General features: G+C 51.0%; 2 protein-coding genes across 2 annotated transcripts; one reads left to right on the top strand and one right to left on the bottom strand.

Annotated features, from left to right (window-relative positions):
- The first annotated feature begins 785 nt into the window (after positions 1-785).
- GIPR (gastric inhibitory polypeptide receptor) lies at positions 786-7,026 on the top strand. Its single transcript, XM_043997999.1, has 13 exons — positions 786-839; positions 1,294-1,393; positions 1,881-1,988; positions 2,678-2,781; positions 2,905-3,008; positions 3,444-3,573; positions 3,934-4,093; positions 4,541-4,601; positions 4,799-4,868; positions 5,658-5,746; positions 5,853-5,991; positions 6,714-6,755; positions 6,841-7,026. The coding sequence occupies exons 1-13, from the start codon at positions 786-788 to the stop codon at positions 7,024-7,026; spliced, it is 1,347 nt and encodes a 448-aa protein (XP_043853934.1).
- A 5,545-nt stretch (positions 7,027-12,571) lies between these two features.
- SNRPD2 (small nuclear ribonucleoprotein D2 polypeptide) lies at positions 12,572-17,879 on the bottom strand. Its single transcript, XM_043995773.1, has 3 exons — positions 17,590-17,879; positions 13,078-13,257; positions 12,572-12,853 (listed from the first exon to the last, which is right to left on the bottom strand). The coding sequence occupies exons 1-3, from the start codon at positions 17,862-17,864 to the stop codon at positions 12,679-12,681; spliced, it is 630 nt and encodes a 209-aa protein (XP_043851708.1). The 5' UTR covers positions 17,865-17,879; the 3' UTR covers positions 12,572-12,678.
- Positions 17,880-21,849: the final 3,970 nt, after the last annotated feature.

Raw genomic sequence — 21,849 nt, 5'->3', positions numbered from 1 at the left:
GAGGCTAGATTTGAACTCATGAAGATGAGTTTTAGAGACTTCAGGCCTGGCACTCTACCTGCTTGCCTTAAGGCTTAGAAGTTAGGGGAGATTAGAAACCACCAACCAACCAAATCCTCAGTTTCTGCCATGGATCTTAAAGTGCCTTCTGGACAATCCAAAACCAGCTTGATTTAGGGGATTGAAATCCTATTTCTTTTACTTCATCTTGTCTGTATAGTGGGGATTGTAATAGCACCTATCTCCCAGGGTAGTTAGGAATAGGAACTGGACCCATGATTGGTATAGAGAGCTACAGGGAAGGGGCAGCTAGGTGGCACAGTGGATAAAGCACCAGCCCTGGATTCAGGAGGACCTGAGTTTGAATCTGGCCTCAGATACTTGACACTTACTAGCTGTGTGACCCTGGGCAAGTCACTTAACCCTCATTGCCTCACCCCCTACCCCCCTCAAAAAAAAAAGAATTTGGATGCTGTACCACTTGGTGCATATATGTTTGATATTACTTCATTGTCTATAGAGAGCTACAGGGTGAGGAAATCCCCTCTACCAATACAGGTTAGCTTTTCTTATCAATGTAAGTCATCAGATGGTGTAGACGAGGGTACAAAGATGCCTGAAGATGAGGGGACTTGTTCAGGGTCACAGAACCAAGATGTGTCAGAGAACTTCTTGGCTCCAAGGTCAGCCATCCTTTATGTCTCCCTGCCTCCCACAAGGTTGATACGAGGAGCCCTGAGGCACCCCTGGAACCTTGGGCTCTGAAGGCCAGATTCTTTCCTGTGATGTTGACATCTCTGATCCTCTTGCTGTCCCATCCAGTCCTGTGGAAAGCGCAAGTAAGGGGCTGGGAGAGAGAAGCAATAAGCTCTCAGAAATCCTCCTAGGGGTGGAGAGGAGGGAGGGGGAAATTGTAGTTTCCAGACCCTTCCTCCCAGGAGCGCTAATGGTGGGTTTCCAGACCCTCCTCATTCCCAGAAGTCCAAGCTTTGGAGGTTTAAAGAGGTCCCTCAGTTTGGATGGTGGGTCAAAGCCTCCTCCTTTCCCTTTCTCACACCAGCATGCAAATCCCGCCCCCTTCCTGATCGTTTAGGAATCCAGGATGAGGGATAAATGGAAGATGGTCTAAAGGAGAAGGGCGGGGCACATTTCAGCATATGGAGGATGGGATGGGTTCAGATGGGTTTCCAAGAGGGTTGTAAGCACCCCCATCAGTTGTAGAGGAATTCCCGAGATACCTCCCTCTTTCCCTGTGTACCTGGGGGTCTCCAGAGGAGACTTCTTCCTCCACAGGCCTGCTCTCCAGGGAGCACAATCCTTGAGCTCCAGCGTCGGTGGGGGAGGTACCGGGCTCAGTGCCAGGAAGCTCTAGCTGCTGCCGAGCCCTCGGCAGGTGAGCTGGGACTCCTGAGGAAGAAAGGAGGTGGTGGGCCATCCTGAATCTAATGGAGAATCTGGGGTCAACCCTGTACCACGTCACGGCTGGAGATGGTGGAGATGCCTTTACAAAGACTGAAGTGACTTAACTGTGGGCATTGGGGGATGGGTATGGATGTGTGTGGGCAGGGAGGGAAGTGTTCCTGTTGGAGAGGGAGGGTAGGAAGGGACTGGGGAAATGGCCAGTTCATCTAGACCTCGGGCAAAGCAACAAGGGTGGACACTCCACAGGGCAGACATTTCACAGATGTGACGGGTCATGCTTGAACTGATGAAGGAAAGGAAGGGGCAGTTATTGTGTGTTATGGGAGGGATGGGGGGAAGAATCCACCTCTTTCCCAAGCCTCCATTCTCTTCCTCTCTCCTCCCTACCCCCCTTGGGGGTGCCTGGGAGAAGGAACTGGGAGTGAACATCTTTACCCCCTTTTCTCTTCCTCCCCCAGGCCTTGCCTGCAATGGGACATTTGACATGTATGTCTGCTGGCCCCACTCACCCCCTAACACCACAGCCAGTGCCCCCTGCCCCTGGTACTTGCCCTGGCATGAGGAAGGTGAGGATCCCCTCCCTGAGAGAATTTGAGGCTGCCTCAGTTTCCCTTTCTCCACTGTTTGGGGGTTTTAAAGTGTCTGTCATGTGTGTGTGTGTGTGTAAGGATCTGATCTCCTCTATTTCTCTCTCATCTCTTTCTCCCTGTTCTCTCCGGGTTTCTCTATGTCTATCTCTCCTTTGTCCTCCCTATGGTTCTGACTCACTGCCTTTCTCCATCTCTCTGTTTCCTTGATTCTTTAAATCTCTCAGTGTTATCTGCATCTCTCTGGTTTTTCTAGGTTAAGCCTTTTTCTCCCTGTGGGACCTTGGGAAAGTCACTCCCCCTGCTGGGGCTTCCATTTCCCCCTCACCCTGTGTCAAAAGAGGGATTGGATTAGATGTTCTCGAAGGTCCCTCCTCTTCTGTGTTCTAATGCCCTGTGTGCCGAGGGACCTCCAGGTCTGACGTACTAATATTGTGCTTCTCTTTCCCTGGGACTTGCCTCAAACTTTGTGACCCCAGCCAGGTCACTGAACCTCTTTAGGTCTCAGTTTCCTCATCTGTAAAATGAAGAAGTCCCTTCCCGCTTGAAATCTGTGATCCTGTGAGCCCTCTCTCCAGGTCCCCGTCCTTGCCCGCTTCCCCCCTCACCTCCACCCTGACATCCCACATCTCCTTTAGCCTGGTCTCTGTCTTCCATCTTCTCTTCAGTGACCATGGGCTCTGTGCTGCGTCTGTGTGGGGCTGACGGGCAATGGGGACCCTGGAGAGACCATTCCCAATGTGAGGCTCCAGATGGGGAGCAGGTCTTCCAGGTGAGATCACTGCGTGTAGAAAAAATAGATCCCTTTCTTTAGGGAGCGTCTGGAAAAATCTCACTGCTCCACGGGGAGCATGCCCTGTTGGTCTCAGGGCTTTGGGGGTCTTCCCTCCTCCAGGGTCAGAGACTCATTCTGGAGAAGTTGCAGCTGGTGTATACGGTGGGGTACTCACTCTCCCTGGTTGCTCTGTTGCTGGCGCTGCTGATTCTCAGCTCCTTTAGGTAACTGAAGCCCCCGGCCTCCACCCCAGTCTAAAGATAGAGGCTTAGCCTTGCTCTTTAGAGACCTCTGGTTGGAGGGCAATATGTGGGGGTGGAGAGCAGATGTGCCAGCTGTCTCCAAGCATTGGAAGGGCCTTTAGGTGGATGCCAGTTCAGATTTGTTCTGTTGGCTCTGGAGCAGGGCCTAGGAGCATTAGGATGAGGCGCTTATTGGGAAGAGTTGTCCAAATGCAGAAACGAGCTGTCTTGGGAGATGGTGGATTCCCTTCTCCACAGACATCTTCAAGCAAAGATGGGAGGGCCGGGGTGAAAGGTCAGCCCAGGTTGGGCTTCCTTAAGGAGAACTAGAAAGGAGGCATGGGAGTGGGAGTGGGGGGGATAAGGGGTGGCTATGGGGCAGGGTCAACAGATTCCATCATAAGCTTTTCTCTCCAGGAAGCTTCGATGCACCCGAAACTATATCCACGTGAATCTGTTCATCTCCTTTGTCTTCCGAGCAGCTGCCATCCTCACTCGGGATAAACTGCTGCCCGCCCTGGGCCTTAACATTGGAGACCCATTTCAGGTGCTCACTGGACAGGAGACCTCTTCCCTTCCTCTTTCAATGTGGACAGAAGTCCTGCAATTCTAACACACCAGCATTCCGTGTCTGTAGTCTGAGATTCCCAGTTGTGTTGGTCTCTTTTATCCTCTGTGATCATTGGTCACCTCACCTCCTCTCACCCCGTTTTGCTCACACACCACTCACTATCTGACTGTCCACACTCATCTCTTTTTGTCCCCCTGGACCAGGTCTGGAAGAGGGGGCTTTACCTGGGGAGAGCATCTGGTTCATGGGGTGGGAGGAAATGGCTGGCTGTTGGGAGAGGGAGTCTCTGCTGGGAGGTTTGCCCCACTTGCTTCTCACCTTCCCACCCACCCCCAGGCCCTGGCCGCTTGTCGAGTGGCCCAGATCGTGACCCAGTACTGTGTGAGTGCTAACCATACGTGGCTGCTGGTGGAAGGTATATACCTGCACAGCTTGCTGGTGCTGATGGCCTTTTCCGAGGAGAGTCACTTCAAATGCTACCTGTTTCTTGGCTGGGGTGAGTCTCCTACTGCCCCGCCCTCACTCCTCCCCATTTGACAATACCACGGGGCTTGGACTAGTGCCCGTAGAGAAAATAAAGGCGGGACTAGGTTACCTCCTAGCTCTGGGACCAGCCAGTCAATAAGCATTTATTAAACCCTGACTATGGGCAAAAGACCTGCGCTAAATCCCGAGGATGCAAAGGCAAAAAGCGGTGCCTGCCTTCAAGGAGGATACACTCGCACGGGAGGGACTACGTGTGAAGAACTAGGTCCACACAAGGTATAGATTGAAAGAGCAGATGAAGGCATCTGAACCAGGGGAAGGCATTTCTAGGGTTTTAGGCATTTCCGGTTCCCTGACCTTAAAACCCTTCAGACACACCGACAACTCCCACCTCACCCCCCAACTCCGGACAGGTGTCCAGTCTCGTGACCTCTGTGGGCATGGCTGATTTCCACAGGGGGTCCCGCGCTCTTTGTAATCCCGTGGGTGATCTCTCGCCACCTCTACGAGAACACTCAGTGAGTGAAAGTGGACGCCAGGAGGTGGAGCCAGTATGGAACGTGGGCGTGACCTGCTCTGGGGCGAGATGGATGGACCTAGTGGGCGGAACTGGGGTGGAGTATGGGTGTGGCCTGCACAAAGGCGGGGCCAGGATGGAAGGGCGGAGCCAGGATCGAACTGGCTGAGCAGGACCTCGGAGAGTTCTTTCTTACAGGTGCTGGGAACGCAATGAGATCAAGGCAATCTGGTGGATTATCCGCACACCCATCCTCGCTACCATCTTGGTTTGATTTTCCATTCCCTTCCCCATAGAATAGTTCTCTCTCTTACTCAGAGAAGATGTCTGCTCCAGCAGCCTCTGGCCCCGCCCCCCCTCGTCTCCCTAGTTTAGGCTTTTTTTCATCTAGTTCTAGGCTCCTTTCCCAGGCCTCTGTCAGAGGCCAGCCGGACTTCCCACCTCCTCCAGGAAGTCCTCCTTGACCGTTCTATTTTCTAAGTGTCTTTCCTCTTCTGAGCTCCCCATCATTGACCATGTGGGCGCCCTCCCCCTGCCAGGCTCTGAGGGTGGGAGTGTTGCCTGAGGCTCCCAAAGGCCCCATGTTCCCAAGATTCAGTCCTGTCCTAGTGGGGGTGGGGTGGGGGTGTAAGGAAGAGGTTCACTAAATAGGACGGCTGGATGAAAATGAACTTTAACATTTTCAGAGTTTACTACGTTCAAATTCTAGGTCTAATCTTCCAGAACTGTAATGTTTGAACATTCTATGTTTGTTTGTTTTTTTTTTAGTGAGGCAATTGGGGTTAAGTGACTTGCCCAGGGTCACACAGTTAGTAAGTGTTAAGTGTCTGAGGCCGGATTTGAACTCAGGTCCTCCTGACTTCAGGGCTGGTGCTCATGTGCCACCTAGCTGCCCCACATTCTATGTTCTTGAATCCCAACTTTCCCCAGTGCTAATAGGCTAGGGTTCTAACAGTTTCTGAGTCTGGAACCTTCCTGTTCCTTAGCTTCCTACTCCAACAGCTTTGTCCTCTCCCCCAGCATGACCTTCCCTACATTTTGTCATTCCCCTCCCCAGGTTAATTTCCTTATCTTCATTCGAATTCTGGGCATCCTGTTGGCCAAGCTGAAGGCCCATCAGATGCGTTGCCAGGACTACAGGCTCAGGTGGAGGTCGGGGGTGGGGGAGGAAGAGACCCTGGAGTCAGGGAGGATCCACATGGGGGGGAGAGATAGAAGAGCTCTGTGGGGTTCATGCTCCCTCTATTCCCAGGCTGGCCAGGTCCACACTGACCCTGGTCCCCCTGCTGGGCATCCACGAGGTGGTGTTTGCACCTGTGACAGAGGAACAAGCGGAAGGCACCCTTCGCTACACCAAACTGTGCTTTGAGATCTTCCTCAGTTCCTTCCAGGTAGGTCCTGGCATAGTTACTGTCCCAATTCCATTCCAAATCAACCAACTGCCACCCCTGCTCCCTGACCTTAGAGCCCAACGTGGCTCTGCAAACGGCTTTGAGAAATCTTCCCAGATCGGACCCCACTTCTAATGCTCCAAGGATGAAGAGTACAAAAACTTTCACCTTCGAAAGTCTGATTATAGAACTGGACATTAAAAACTGTTTAATCTAACGGCACCCACACCCATCCTATTTTACATATGGGAAAGTTTAGACCCAAAAGGGGAAAGGATGTGGCTAATAGCAAAGCTTTTGACCCTCACCCTTGCATGTCAACTGAGAGCAGATAACATCACTCACATTTCTAGGATGCACCAAGGCTTATAAAGTCCTTTTCTCACAGAAAGGGAGGGAAGGGGCAGTTAGGCGACACAGTGGATAGAGCACCGGCCTTGGAGTCAGGAGGACCTGAGTTCAAATCCGGCCTCAGACACTTAACACTTACTAGCTGTGTGACCCTGGGCAAGTCACTTAACCCCAGTTGCCTCACCAAAAAACAAAAACAAAAAGGGAGGGAAGACAAAGACTATCAGGTTGCTAAGGGGGAGAGAACACTGGATTTTGGCACCTGGTCAAGAGTCAGGCTGAAGTGCTGGGCATTCTCTAGAGAGGGCTTGTGCTTCTTTCTCATAAAGCACTTCTGTTCATTTGACATCTTCTCTCCCGCTTCTTTCCAGGGCCTGTTTGTCAGCATCCTATACTGTTTCATCAACAAAGAGGTACAAAGCCCCCAGATGCACTTCTTCCCCAAAGGGGGCCAGTTAATAATGGCCGTGTCCTACCTTTGCCCCTTGGCCCCTGCAGGTCCAGGCCGAGATCCGAAAACAGTGGCAACGTTGCCAGCTGGGCCAAAACCTCTTGGACGAGCAGCGCCTGTCCAGAGACCGCCAGTCTCCTAGCCATGGGGCGGTCCCCTGCCTCTCCATATCCAGCAGAGCGATGGGTGGGGAGGGAGAGGAGGCCAGCCCGGCCTCTGAGAGCTCTTGCTAAGAAAGGTTCCAAGGACCCCCTGCTCCTCATGTGTCTAGCAAAAATGTGATCACTACCATGCCCATTTCTCCAGCCCTAATTTGAGTTTTCTAGAGCTCTCTCCTCAGGCACAGCCTTGAGCTGGGTAACGAGGCACAAGGTTGATTATTCCTGATTTACAGAGGGAGAAAAATGATACTTCAGAGGCTACACAACTTGGCGAGAGGTATACAAGTAGGTAGAGGCAGAACCAAGAACCAGCTAAGGACAGGCAGGAGTCTGTACTGAGGAGCCCCATGGGTGTATTGAAGAATAGAATAATAGGATCTGAGAACCGCAGGGATCACTCAACCTGCCCCTGAGCTAGGGGTCCCTCGGCAGTATCCAGCCTGTTGATGGGAAGCTCACTACCACCCTCTCTCCCCTCTCCCACCTTGGCAGCCCATTCTGTCCTTAAACTGCTTATTATTAGGAATTCTCCTCCCTTCTAACAGTTTTTGGAGTCAGAAAACATGGGTTCAAGTGTCATTTCTGCCACTGATTTCCTGTGTGATTTTAAGAGAGAATCCCCATTCTCTGGGCCTTGGTTTACCAATGTATGAAAGGGTTTGAAAATTGGAATTCCTGCCTTCTGGGACCAAACACAAGTAATCAGTTTCATAGCTGAAAAGGACCTCAATGGCCATGAACTCCAGCTTGGACCTGGCAAAACCCCAACTCTTTGTGTAATGTACTGGATAAGTGGCCATCCAAGCTGGGCTTGGATACCTCCAGAGATGCGGAGCTCACTATCCCCCAAGAATGTCCACTCCAGTTCAGGATGACTGATCATGAGGACATTTTTTTCTTAGTTATCACCCCTAAATCTGCCTTTTCAACTCCCCTTTACAGCTCAAGGCCCTGTCCTCTGAGCCCAACCCAGGGAGGGTGAATCCCTTTTCCATACACACTGTGAGAAAATAATGGGATTTGGCAGATGCCCAAAGGCCCCACCTGGAGATTGATTTAGAATTGATTGAGTTAAGTGAGACTGACTGAGAGACTGAGAACCTACTTCAAGTTAATTAAATCAAAACCATATCTGGCTGACCCTAAATAGGGTATTGTTCTCAGAAGATAAGGACTTTGAACTCAACAATGAGACCACCCTAAACTCCAGTGAACCGATCTAACCAACCAGCTTGAAAGATGGCCTCTTTTGGGGAGGGAAGCAGGAAATAGGAAGTAAGGCTGGCTCCCTGGCTCTGTCTTTTTTCCATGGCTGGAACCTCATGGGGGTGGTAGGGAAGGAGGAGGCCAGACTGAACCCTAGGGTAGATAGGCTTGCTCTTAATTTTCTGAACTCCTTGTGTTCTCTCATGACTATGCTTTAATAAATGCTTAATGCCCAAAGGCTGGTGCTAAAAGCTTCTAATTTAAGGCGACCTCACATTTAGTTTTATTCGGCACAAGACACTTGAAGAGAGCTATCATGTTGTGAGGCTTCTCCAGGGTAAAAGATCCCCCAGCCCCTCCTCATTTGGCATGGAGAAGGCCCTTCACAACCACTGTTTCCTTTCTTTGGACGTTCTCCAACCCATCAGAGTCCTCCACAAATTGTGGTGCCCAGAACAATGCCCCAGACAAGGCCTGGCCCCTGAGAGGACAGCAAGGCCAACCCCTGGATGCTGGAAGTTAGGCCAGTCTCAATGTGGTCCAAGATCCTGATAACTTTTTGGGCTGCTGTCTGCCCCGATGAATTATCTTGAGTTTTCATTCCCCTGAAGACCCATGATATTCTTCAGATGAGTTGTTCAGTCTCACCTCTCCCGCCCGTTTATGTTTTGAACCCAGGGTCAGGACTTGACATTTATCCCCTTTTTTTGCGGGGCAGTGGGGGTTAAGTGACTTGCCCAGGATCACACAGCTAGTAAGTGTCAAGTGTCTGAGGCCAGATTTGAACTCAGGTACTCCTGAATCCAGAGCCAGTGCTTTATCCACTGCGCCACCTAGCCACCCCATTGACATTTATCCCTATTTTATGTTATTAGATTCAGCCCAATTTTCACAGAATCACAGGTCTAGAGCCGGAGGGGACTTCAGGGGTCATCTAGTCCTGCCTGACTCATGTTATAGATAAGGAAACAGGCTGGGGGTGGGGGGAGGGGTGTGAAGCAGGTAACTTGCCCAAGGTCACTTATGTGGGATTTGGATGAAGGTGATTCCAGACCCATAATCCTCCTTCATGTGTTATATTAGCCTGTCAAGAGCTTTTTGTACCCTGATGCCATCACTCACTGTGATAGCTAGCTCTTGCAGCTTCCTGTCATCTGAAAGTCTGATAAAGACGCCACCTATATCCTTAATAAAGTCACTGACAAGGACACCCAGCAGCCAGAGCCAAGCGACAATCCCTGGGGCACTCCGCTGGGGACCTCCTCGTGAAGCAGCATTGAATGACCAGTGGGCTGCTTCTAGAACCTGCCCATTCCACCAGTTCTGAATCCTCTCTCCACCTTTCCCACAAGAATGTCATGAGAATCAATAGAATGTTTTGATAAGATTTAGGTCAATTCTGTACACCGTGCCCTGATGGATGAGCTTAGATAACATGGTCAAGAAAAAAAAAAGGAAATAATTTTTTTTGGTGCTTCCTGCTTCTCCTCCCTCTCTACTCAGTGTCCCTTTATGAATAACTCATTCCTCAGACTGGCAGATGCTGTTCCCCTCTGGAAAGTCAGGATGCTCGACCTTCTCGGCTTGGGGCACCTCTCCCACTCTCCCACCCTTTCTTTTTGTTGTTGTTGTTTTTGTGAGGCAATTGGGGTTAAGTGACTTGCCCAGGGTCACACAGCTAGTAAGTGTTAAGTGTCTGAGGCCAGATTTGAACTCAGGTACTCCTGACTCCAGGGCTGGTGCTCTATCCACTGCACCACCTAGCTGCCCCTCTCCCACCCTTTCTAAGGTCCCTGATGGTGGCTCGGAAATCACAGCCAGGGATGTAATTCATCTGGGTCCCTGTGGACTCATCCCGAGTAGCCAGGGGCCCTCTCAATTTCTCCTGACTCAAGGATCAGCCTCCTAGTGGCCATTTTCACTTTTCTTTCCAGTCTGCAAATCATTCTCCTTGGCAAAGAGAAGTGAAATGAATGTGGTACAGTCCAATCATCAACTGCCCTCTGCTTCACTGGCTCTCGATCTTGGCCCCCACCACCCCCTTCTCCTTGACCAACTGATCCCAGCACTACTGGTCTGAGACATTTAACATGCACCTTCACAAGCAGTCTGGAGGCCTAGAAATCTAAGCTGGCTGTTGTCTGTACATCTACGCCCATCTCCCCAGACCACTGTCCCTTGTCCTCCTTCTGAGAAGAGTATTCAGAATTCCGTTCTTGTGTTTCCTGTTCTTAGCTGTTTCACCCAAAGAATTTTTTAATGCATGGGAATCTAGCCTACTCTGAACTCTTTGAAATCTGTTCTCTCAATTTCTAAGCTGCATGTTAGACCATTCTCCTAGGAAGGAGAGGCCACCGCTTCCCCTACCCCACAACTAGCTCCTCTGTTAGTGAGAATCAGATCCAGAACAAAATTCCCTGTTGGTTCTGAAATTACAATTGAGATAATGAGGGGCAGCTAGGTGGCGCAGTGGATAAAGCACCGGCCCTGGAGTCAGGAGTACCTGAGTTCAAATCTGGCCTCAGACACTTAACACTTACTAGCTGTGTGACCTTGGGCAAGTCACTTAACCCCAACTGCCTCACTTTAAAAAAAAAATTGAGATAATGGCAAGGAAAGGAGGGGAGCTAGGTGGCCCAGTGGCTAAAGCACCGGCCCTGGATTCTGGAGGACCTGAGTTCAAATCTGGTCTCAGACACTTGACACTAGCTGTGTGACCCTGGGCAAGTCACTTAAACCTCATTGCCCAACCAAAACCAAAACAAACAAAAAAGATAATGGCAAGGAAGACTTCACGTGTGTAATTAATATCATATCGTTTGTCTTCTCAATGTGTGGGAGGGAATATGAAGTAAAAAAATTTGTAAAAATGGATGTTAAAAATAAACATTTAGGGGCAGGTAAGTGGTACAGTGGATAAAGCACTGGCTCTGGATTCAAGAGGACCTGAGTTCAAATCCAGCCTCAGACACTTGACACTTACTAGCTGTGTGACCCTGGGCAAGTCACTTAACCCTCATCACCCCGCAAAAAAAAAAAAAAAAGAATTTGTGCTAAAAATAAACATTTAAAAACACATTAAAAAGGCAAGAAATCAGCAGAGAATGAGCACTAGCAGAGGTCTGGAGGGGCCAGACCTCCCCAACAGGGTTCTATCAAGTTTTCCCTCAAGTCTCCTTTTCTGGGTAGCCCCTTCCCTTCAATGATCCTCTTAAATGACTGTAAGAGCTAGTTTGAGAGAATCCTCTTTTTATTCCCACGGGTCCAAAGGAGCCCTTCCTTCTTCCTGGGTAAGGAGCACCTTCCTTCTTGCAATGATACAAGATTTTCCAAATCTAGACTGAGGTGAGAGAGGATTAAGAGGAAGATCCTTGAGGTGGAAAGCCTGGTGGGGTCTTAAGCCTGTAATAGTCCTAAAGGAAGGGGGAGCTCCTTGAGATCTGGTGCTGAGCAGCTGGAGTAAAGCTCAGTGTCTCCTTAAACAAAGGCTGTGAATGCGTGTGGAGGGTTCTTCGCCCCAGCCCCAATCACTACCTTTAGGACCCCTTCAATGCTGTCCCTTGGGCTTCAGTTCCCTTTATACACAGAAGGGGTTGAACAAGAGAGTCTGTAAAGCCCCTTCCAGGTCTCAGGGCCTGTAATTCCATGCCTTCCTATTCCTCCCCACTCTCTTCTGTTTGAAGGGTCTCAATTCCCTTCCTCTGGCATAGAATGCAGCACTGCACCCCAACCTCCATGACTTTACATTATAGTCTGTAATCCTTGGGATGGAAACAGTGACTCCCCAAGAGTGGGAAGGAAGGAGAGCCCTTTGGGGCCAGAGCCAGGTCACTGGGATCTGTGTCCAGCCCATATCCAGCAGGGCTGAGCTGGGAGTCTCCAGGATAGACAAAGATTTAGGGAGTGAGAGTTTGCTTCTTTCTCGTTGGTGAAAGTAGCATGTATAAGTAAATGATGCAAACCACCTTGTTCTTTGGGGGAAGAGGGAATGAAAGTCGACCTCGCTGAGCTCTGCATTCTGCGTGGGGCTGTTAGCAACCCCAGTCTAGAGGCCAGACTTGCACCCCCAAGGTTCAAGATCTCACTAGCTACTAACAGCAGTCCCTTCAATAGCTGATTCATACTGAGCTAGTGGTCAGTCCCACCTGTGGCAACTTACAATTGACAGTATAAATGTTGTGGGTTTTGGGGTTTGTGTATGTGTTGGGGGGAACAAGACTGGGGACCAGGTCTGCTTCACCTGACCTGTCATCAAACCACATCTCTGCCCCAATCCCAGGGGGCTGCTCTCCCTTCTGTTGTCTAACCCCATCCCTGCCTCATCTGCTATGCTTATGCCCAACCCCACCAGGCCTACTCTGTGGACACCCGTGTGCCCAGCCCCACCTAGGTTACAAGAACCAGACTGGGGAAGAAAAAAGAGCAAGGCTTTATTCACAAAAGGAAAACTATGAGGAGCCTGGAGTTCTCCACTGGGCTGAGTCAGGTGCTGGGCAGGAGAGGGAGTCTCTGGCTGCACTACTTGCCAGCAATGAGTGGGTTCCTGAGGACCACGATGACTGAATCCCCTCTCAGGAACATCTTGGAAATGTAACGATCTTTGTTCACTGGCTTGGACTTCTTCTTGCCTTTGCCGCTCTTGGGTACCTCCGTCCACATTTCCTTTACATTCTCCAGGACCATGTTGCAGTGCCTGGGGCCAGGAGGGGCAGGGGATGAGCACAGAAACCGGCTAAGCCTCCCCCAGGCCCCTGAAGGAACAGGCTTGGGCTGTGGACAGCCGTGGAGAGTGGGGCCCCTCCCTTGGCAATGCCGTGGGTCCCTCCTGCCCCTGCTGGCAGGTCAGGACCACGGAACGGTCCTGGAAGTGCCCCCCAACCCCCACCCCAAGTGACCACCAGCAGGGCCCTCACCCACCTGTCAAAGGCCTTCACTCGGCCCAGCAGCTTCTTGTTGTTGCGGCAGTTGATAAGAACCTGAGTGTTGTTCTTCACTGACTGTGTGAGCACCGACAGGGGCCCGGTGTTGAATTCCTCCTCTTCCCGCTTCTGTAGTTCCTCAGGGGTCATCTCGCTCTTGGGCTTGTTTAAGAGACTCCTGGGGACAAGGAATGGACACAGACATGTTGGTGTCCCTCCCACCTGCTTGCAGTGGCTGGCTCCCTGGGCTTCTGATAATCCCTCCCTAGGAGAGGGGAGGACGACTTCCCCAGGTGAGGGTCTGCTGGGCCTGGGCTTCTCCAGATAACCCAACCCTGGGTCCTTGCAGCCTCATCTCATCCGTGACCAAGCAAAACTCCCATTTGACCAAGGTCTCCACATTGCCTTTACCCCTGTAGGTGACCAGGATGGCCGAGTGCCCCCTGCAGTATGGGGTCTGAGCCGGGCAGCAAGATCCCCCCAAACGCTCTGGCCTGCAGATAAGAACTCCCCTTTAATCCGTGGTCTGACACTCGGATCATTTATCTGGCAAGCTGCTCTCACATGGGACTCCCCACCCAGGGCCCCACTATGATCCACCCAAAACTGGGAATGGTTCAGCTGGTGTTACCCACAAAGAAGGCTCCCCAGCCCAGCCCAGCCCAGCCTCAAAGAATCCCAGGGTTGGGAGATACTTGGGGAAGAGGACCTTAGCCCACATACTACCCCTATACAACAGCATTTGGGAAATGACCATCTAGCTTCTTTGTGAATACTTCCAGTGACAGGGAACTCATTACCTTATGCAAACAGAGAACCATTCCCTTCTAGACCACCAGACCTCCAAAGACCACACCCTGAGGGATCTAAGCAGATCTATACATCCCGATCAGCCTGGGAACTGCCAGCCTGGGGCTTCTGTTATCCCAAATGCTCAGTGTAAAACCACATGGCTCACCATGTCTAGTTCCACCCTGAGGGTATTACCAAGTGCTCTGCTGCCCCCAGCCCCCCCCCCCAATACTAATACATCCACTGCCATGTTACCTAGGAGGGCTTGTTACTCCACTTCCCCATTCACCAGACCAGACCCTCCTTCCACAGCCACCTCATCCTTACTAGGCATGCTGTGGGCTTCTAGCAGAAAGGAAGGACACTGAGGGCTTCTCTATTATCTCTGTGCCTGGCCCACAATAAGCACTTAGTAAATCTCGGAAGATAGTATCTGCAAAGCTATCAGCACAGTGCACACAGCAGGCATGGAAACGCTTGTTCCCTTCTCCCTCTGATAAATGCTTTCATTCGATCAATAGCCCTTAGGATTTATAGACGTCTGAGTGGAGGGTGGGGGAGGGAGGAGGGGAAGAATTTCTCTTCTCAAAGAAGCTTCTGGCTTGTGGAAATGGAGTGAACCATGAGATCATGGGAAAATATGTGGCTTGGCCAAGGCCACGTAGCCGTGGCCAATAGCAGAATCTAAGCCCAGGGGTCCTGGTGCCAGACAGAGCGCAGGCTCCCACCCTCCCCATTCTGAACGGCCTTGGAGAAGCGCAATATTCCACAGGGAAGATGGAGGCAGGGGACCGCAGGCAGACAGCATGAGGAGAATGGCAGCAGAGGACGAGGTCTGTTTAGGAAAGGGACAGACCAGTCTGGCTGAACTATGCGCACAAGGAGCTGGGGTATGGGGTAGGGGGGACGACGACACACAACATATTTCTCAGACTTCCTCACAGTAGCTGTCAGTGACTTTGGAAACAGGAAGGAGTTTCTCAGGCTGCTTAGAATGAATGGGATGAGGAGCAGCTAGGTGGCACGGTGGATAGAGCACCAGCCCTGGATTCAGGAGGACCTGAGTTGAAATTTGGCCTCGGACCCTTGACACTTACTAGTTGTGTCACCTTGGATAAGTCACTTAACCCCAATTGCCTCACCAAAAAAAAAAGGGGGGGGGATGAATGGGATGAAGATGTGTTTGAGGTGGAGAAGAAAAGACTCTGTAGGAAAAGGATCCCTGCTTTCAGGTATATGAAAGACTAAGACTCAGTGGACTGGGCTCCAGAGCAGCCAGCAGGGAGGCTGATGTCCGGCTGACCCAAGTGAAGCCTTAATGAGGCAGCTGCTCTTGCTTTGGGAGGGGCAGCTTTCCCACCTGGTTTCCTCATTTCACCCTTGTGGGCTACTTGACTCTCAACTCCCTTTGACATTCCTAATAATGCCCCCCCCCCCCCAATAAGGAGTTCCTCATTCATTCCCCAGTAGCTTCTCAAACCTTTTACCAGCATACACCTACATCTGTCTCTGCTTCTGCCCAAGTGACTCCTCACCTACTCAAGTTCTCATCAAGGCCTGTCTTCCCTGTGACTCCCTATTTGGCAGCCCTCCTTGCTCTCACACTCAGTAGATCCGGCTTGGGAACTGAATTCCCTCAATACTTTGATCACCCCCCCCCCCCCCAGGCTGGTCCTCTTTAGCCTGCTCTGAGCCTTCCCTTTTCCTCCAGGTCTCCCTCTCACATTTATTCTTTAAGTCCCTGACGCTTCCCAGTAGCTCTCTGTGGATTGTGGCTCCCTATAAACCCGCCACTTAAGGCTCTTCAGCTAGACCAGTTCCCCCTATGATTTGCTGACTGATTCAGATCTGTTCCCTACCACTTTCACCTACAGCCTCATCTGTGCAGGTTCCCTCACAACTGCCCACCACTCTTCTTCCCTTCACTCCATCTATTTGAGACCCTTCCTCCCCAAACCCCACGAATCTACTTTCTCTAATCTTTTCATAGCAGCTTTCCCCCAATCCCACAGCTCCCTATCCATTGTCCTATCCATTCACCACTTATAATTCTTTATGGTCCAATTCCCTCCTAAGGTCTGGGTCTACATTCCGTCCTGAGGCTGGCTGACCCTCTGGCCAAGAAACTTCTCTAAATGCAACAGAATGCTCTCTCCTCACCTCTAACTCTTGGAATCTCCAACTCTTTTCAAGATTCACAGGATCATTTGTTGTTGTTTGTCCTTTATTCTCAAGGACGATAGTGACATTGGGGTGATGTCATGACTTGCAGTGAATTGGATTTCAGTGAGGGAGGGCTGTGCAAGGTCACCAACCTCACTCTCTCCTCCAGAGCCATCTGGGTGCAGTGGCAAGATATACATCAGGAGGACTGGAGATGGCCTTGGATGTTTAAGGCAATTGCGATTAAGTGACTTGCCCAGGGTCACACAGCTAGTAAGTGTCTGAGGCCAGATTTGAACTCAGGTACTCCTGACTCCAGGGCCGGTGCTCTATCCACTGCACCACCTAGCTGCCCCTTTTTTTCTTTTTGTTTTTGTTCCTCCTGACTCCTGAGCCAGTGCTTTATCCACTGCACCACCTAGCTGCCTTATAGGATCATATATGAAGAGCAGGAAAGAACCTTACATTATCTAGTCCACCCTACCTCCTCAATTTACAGATGAGCAAAACCAGGGGGGATTTCTGTCTAAATCTAGTATTTATCCACATGAATATTCCTAGTTTACCCTCTAGTAAAATATAAATTCCTTGAGTACAGGGAACATCTCATAACCCCATCACCTAGCTGTGTAGACCCTTAAGACTTGTAGAGCAACGGAATAATCTCTATCCCTTAACACCTTAAGATCAGGGCTTTAGAAGCCTTGGAGTTCACCTGACCCAGCACCCTTACGTTACTTAGGACCAAACAGCAGAGGTCTGGTGGGCAGGGGCAATGCCTGGCATACGGGGATGGTTTAGTTCTTTTTCAATCCTGGCTGACTCTTCGTGACCCCATTGGGGTTTGTTTGTTTTTTAAATGAAAGATGCTTTTATAACACTATTGATTTCCTTTCCCAGCCTCTGGGCAAAACTGTCTCCATTTGGGGTTTTCTTGGCAAAGATACTGGAGTGGTTTGCCATTTACTTCTCCAGATCATTTTACAGGCGAGGAAACTGAGGCAAACAGGGTGAAGTGACTTGCCCAGGATCACCCAGCTAGTAAGGGTCTGAAGCTGGATCTGAATTCTGTGTTACCTAGCTGCCCCCACACAAATGGCATCCAGAAGGCACTAAATTCACAGCAGGGGGTGACTGACAGACACATATTCTAGCGTCCTATTTATTTAGCCCGCCCCCTCCACTCATTGGCCGCCCGCGCCGCTCTACTGGCTCAGCCCCTCTTCCCATTGGCCGCCCTGCCTTGCTAGCCCGCACCCCCCATTGGGCCCGCCCCGTCCACCCATGGGCCGCACGCGCCGCCCTAGGCTCCACGTGCTGCGCGCGCGCGTCCCCTCCTCCCGTAGGAAGCACGATCTAGCGCGGCGCCCCGCTGCATTCTACTAGCGCGCTCCCGCCTCACTGGCCTCACGCGCCGCCTTGCGTTTTAATCACCAACGTCACCCAGGAGGCTGTCCCGGCTAGTAGCTTTAGCTCCGCCTCCCTCGTGGCTCTGGCCGCGCCCCCTCCCCGGATGGCATCCCCGAGTTCGGGCGAGGGGAGGATTGCTGCTCACATGGTGGCGGTGGTCCCTCCGTCCTTTGCACCTCCTCGCGCCGCGACTGCCTCTGTGATCTGGCTCCGTTTTCGCCGCCGCCCGGAGTTGATTCCGGTTCCGGTGCCAAGGAGCGCGGCAGGGTAAGCGGGAGAGGAACTTCCGGTTCCGGGCTGAGAGGCGACTGTGTTGGAGAGGACTCGGGAGCGGAAAATACAGAGGAAGGAGCGTATAGCGCATGCGTGCTGACCTGGGAAGACGCCTGAGTGGAAAGGTTGGCGCAGGCGCGTTGTCATAGCGACCGGGGACCACAGAGACTGTCCAGGCTCAAGGGGTGGGGTCCAGGCTGCCCAAGTTCCAAGGAAGGGAGCAGCCTGAGGGCTCCAGTGGACCCCTTTCATTTCCAGCTTTGGGGTGAGGGGAAGAACAGACTTTCTGCGCCCACCCACACCTCGGTGCCCACGAGGTAGCGCTAGATTTGGAATCAGAGGACCTGGGTTCTAATTCTGGCTGTCCCACCTTCTGTCACCCATGTGCGGTCCTTTCTGGGCCTCAGTTTACTCCTCTGTAGTCATAACAACAACAGTAATAATACCTAATATTCTATCGCACTTGAACATTTGCAAAGCACTTTGATATGAAATGAATGAAAAAGCGTTGATTGGGGGCAGCTAGGTGGCGCAGTAGATAGAGCAGGGCCCTGGATTCAGGAGGACCTGAGTTCAAATGTGACCTCAGACACTTGACACTGACTAGCTGTGTGACCCTGGGCAAGTCACTTAACCCTCATTGCCCTGAAAAAAAATGATTTTGTGAAACCCTTGGAAGCAGCTGTCCTGTCCCTAGAGACTTCAGCCTTAATCAGACAATCCACCAAACCAGCTGCCCTAGAAGAATATGTTCAGCTGATGATGCAGGGGTTAGAGCACTGGGCTTGGAGTTAGGAAGACCCGAGTTCAAATCTGGCTCCAGACACTCAGTGGCTGTGTGGCTCTGGATAGGACACTTCACTTCTGGTTGCCTCAGTTTTCTTATCTATAAAACAGGGTAATAATAGCACCTCCCTCCCAGGATAGTTGTGGGGATCAAATGAGATTGTAATTGTAAAGCGCCCTGAACAGTGCCTAGCACACAGTAGGTGCTTAACAAATCCTTACTGGCTGACACAGAGGACACATGGGACAAAGGATTTAAAGGAACAGCATCAAGGTGAGCCAATTAATTTTAGATGTGGTCAAGATTGTGAAGGGAAGAAGGGAAGGCCAAGGAATTGGCCTTCATGCTGAGGAATAGGATTAGGAGAGGCAATGGGAAGGGTGGAAATTTATTTTGATTTGGGGACCCTACCTTTGGGCTGAGATTAGAAACCCTTAGGCCCTCAGGTTTTTCTTCTCTGTGTGGGAGGGGCTGGAGCTCCTCCCCCTCTGCTTCAGCTGAGCCAGAAAGCCCCATGGCCTGTACAAGACGCCAAGTCAGACAGCTGGGGGAGAAAGCCCCAGCTCCCTCTGCACTGAGTGGATCTATCTGAGAGATCCCGGGCTTGTCCAGCCTGGCCTCTGGCATGGCCCGTGCAGAGATCCCTGGGCACACAGCAGGGGGCATGGGCCCCTGGAGCCCTGGGTGTGGTAGGGGGACACTTAAGCATCCCCCTTCCCCCGCCACAGGGCTAGGGCGGCCAGCGGATTAGATTGGTGTGTGTAGGGGTGCAGAGAGCCCAAGATTTGAGGGGTGAGAAAGAACATATATAAAGGGGGGGGACGCAGGAGATTAGGGGAACAGAGAGAAGGACGCAGGAGATTAAGAGACGGGGGAAGGAGAAAAAGCTAAGAGCAAGAAGGAACAGAGGCCGATAAGGAGCAGGGGGGCTTTTCAGTGAGGGGAACGCTAGAAGAAGGTCCGCTGGTACGCAGGAGGAAGCTAAAAAAGTTCCAGGAGCAGCAGGTGGAAAGAGATGCGTTGGAACGCCGTCAGGTTGTACATTTTATTTCCCTGTGTTCTTAATTTTAAATTGTATCTCATAAACCCTCTGCTGTTAAAATAGAAGAGGCTTTTTTTTTTTTTTTTTTAGTGAGGCAATTGGGGTTAAGTGACTTGCCCAGGGTCACACAGCTAGTAAGTGTTAAGTGTCTGAGGTCAGATTTGAACTCAGGTACTCCTGACTCCAGGGCCGGTGCTTTATCCACTGTGCCACCTAGTCACCCCTGGAAGAGGCTTCTTAATCTTTTGCTTATCAATTTGGGAGGAGCAAGTGTGGTGGAACCTTTTAAACGGCCCATATTAAATTAATAGCAGTCAGATAGGTAAACAGTCAAAAGTCCCCAGATTAACTACCCCAGTCAGATTAGGCCCCCCAAATTAGCCCTAGTCAGTTAAAATATTTTTACATTTGGGGCAGCTAGGTGGTGCAGTGGATAGAGCACCGGCCCTGGAGTCAGGAGGACCTGAGTTCAAATCTGACCTCAGACACTTAACACTTACTAGCTGTGTGACCCTGGGCAAGTCACTTAACCCCAATTGCCTCACTAAAAAATATATATATATATATTTTTACATTTGAATGGTGACTGCAGCAGGACTTACGGCCAAATTATAATTTTTCTAAACTTATAATTTTTCATATAAGTCCAGTTATCTAATTTTCAGACTAATTTTTCTAGCTAATAATTAATTTTTTTTTAACAGAAGGATGCAAGGAGAGGAAGCCATGAGGGGAGGCATTCAGAGTCGTGGACCATAGAGGTTACAGATCTAGAGCCAGAAAGACCCAGAGAGGGGCAGCTAGATGGCGCAGTGGATAGAGCACTGGCCCTGGATTCAGGAGTACCTGAGTTCAAATCCGGCCTCAGACACTTAACACTTACTAGCTGTGTGACCCTGGGCAAGTCACTTAACCCCAATTGCCTCACTAAAAAAAAACAAACAAAAAAAAAAACAAAACAGAAAGACCCAGAGAGGCTGTCAGCCTAATGGCTTTGTTTTACACTGGAGGGAGCCAAGGTGTGGAAAGCTATGGGTGATGCTGAGATGAGGTGAGGAGCCATGGCTGGGCTGGGACTCCAGGAGGGAACAGCACCAAGTCTAGGGCAGGGGGACAGGAGTATGGGAGGCAGGTGTTGAAAAGCCTATGAGAAAAGAAAGGAGACGAGTGCCTGGGGAGAGGGTGATACACCTGGATAGGACGCATCCTTGTCTCCTAGCTGTACCACCCAGGAAAGTTAGCCTATCTGCTGGGCTCAGAGGACCCGTGCTAAAATGAGAAATGAGAAATAATGAGAAAAATAATCAGACTGCCTTCATAGTAAGTGTATGTGGGTGTGCGCACACACGTGTTTGATCCTGCACAGGTGTCGGCCGCCCATCTCACTTTTCACCTGCCTTGGAGAGGCAGCACAGACTCAGATCCTGCCTCAGACACTTCCAAGTCAATCCAAGTGTTTATTAATGCCCTCTGTGCTGGGAATACAAAGACAAAAATAGAAACTGGGCCCTGCCCTCAGGGAGCTCACACTCTATATTACAGCAGGCCAACAGATAAGCATATTCAGGATTGTTTAAGGAGGAGGAAGAGAGCATCAATAGCCCGGATTTAAACCCCACAATCCTCCCTTGTCCAACCTCTCCGAGCCTCAGGCTCCTCAGCTGTAAAATGGATAGTCCCTGTCCCACAGGGTCCTTTTGTGGGGCTGGATGAGACAATGCACGAGGGGAACTTTGTAGGCTCAGGAAAGGCAGCAGCCACCTGTGAGCTACGCCTGGAAGGAAGCTGGATCAGAGGAGACAGAGCATTTCAGGCAGGGGGAAGGGGCACAGAGATTGGGAATGGAAGGCGGCGCTCAGTAAATGACTGAAAGGGAAAAAATAGAGTAACAGGGAATAAGGGCAACTAAGCCTGGAAAGGCAGGGTGGTCAATGCCAAACTGAGGAGTCTGTCTGTACCCAATCCTGGAGGTAAGAGGGAGCCACGGAAGCTTCTTGAATGAGGGAGTGAAGATTGTTTTGGCAGCTGGGTGTAGGATGGACTGGAGAGGGGAGAAAGTGCGGGCAGGGAAACCACTGAGCAGGCTGTTGTGACACTGCTCAGGCAGGGCCTAAACTAGAACGGTGATCTCTGGAGGTCAGCTGTGTAATCGTGAGCAAATCCCTGGACCACTCTGACCCTCAGCTCCAGCTCCCTTCTCTATGAGATGGAGACAGTATTACCTGTCAGGCTCCTCACAGGAAAGCATGTTTCAGGTGCTGGATAAAGATCCTACCCCCCCCCCCAAAGGTGATGCCCTGCCC

The sequence above is a fragment of the Dromiciops gliroides genome, chromosome 3 (assembly GCF_019393635.1).
Source record: "Dromiciops gliroides isolate mDroGli1 chromosome 3, mDroGli1.pri, whole genome shotgun sequence".
Classification (NCBI taxonomy): Eukaryota; Metazoa; Chordata; class Mammalia; order Microbiotheria; family Microbiotheriidae; genus Dromiciops; species Dromiciops gliroides.
The sequence above is the reverse complement of the archived record's forward strand: the minus strand, read 5'-3'. Positions and strand labels throughout refer to the sequence as shown.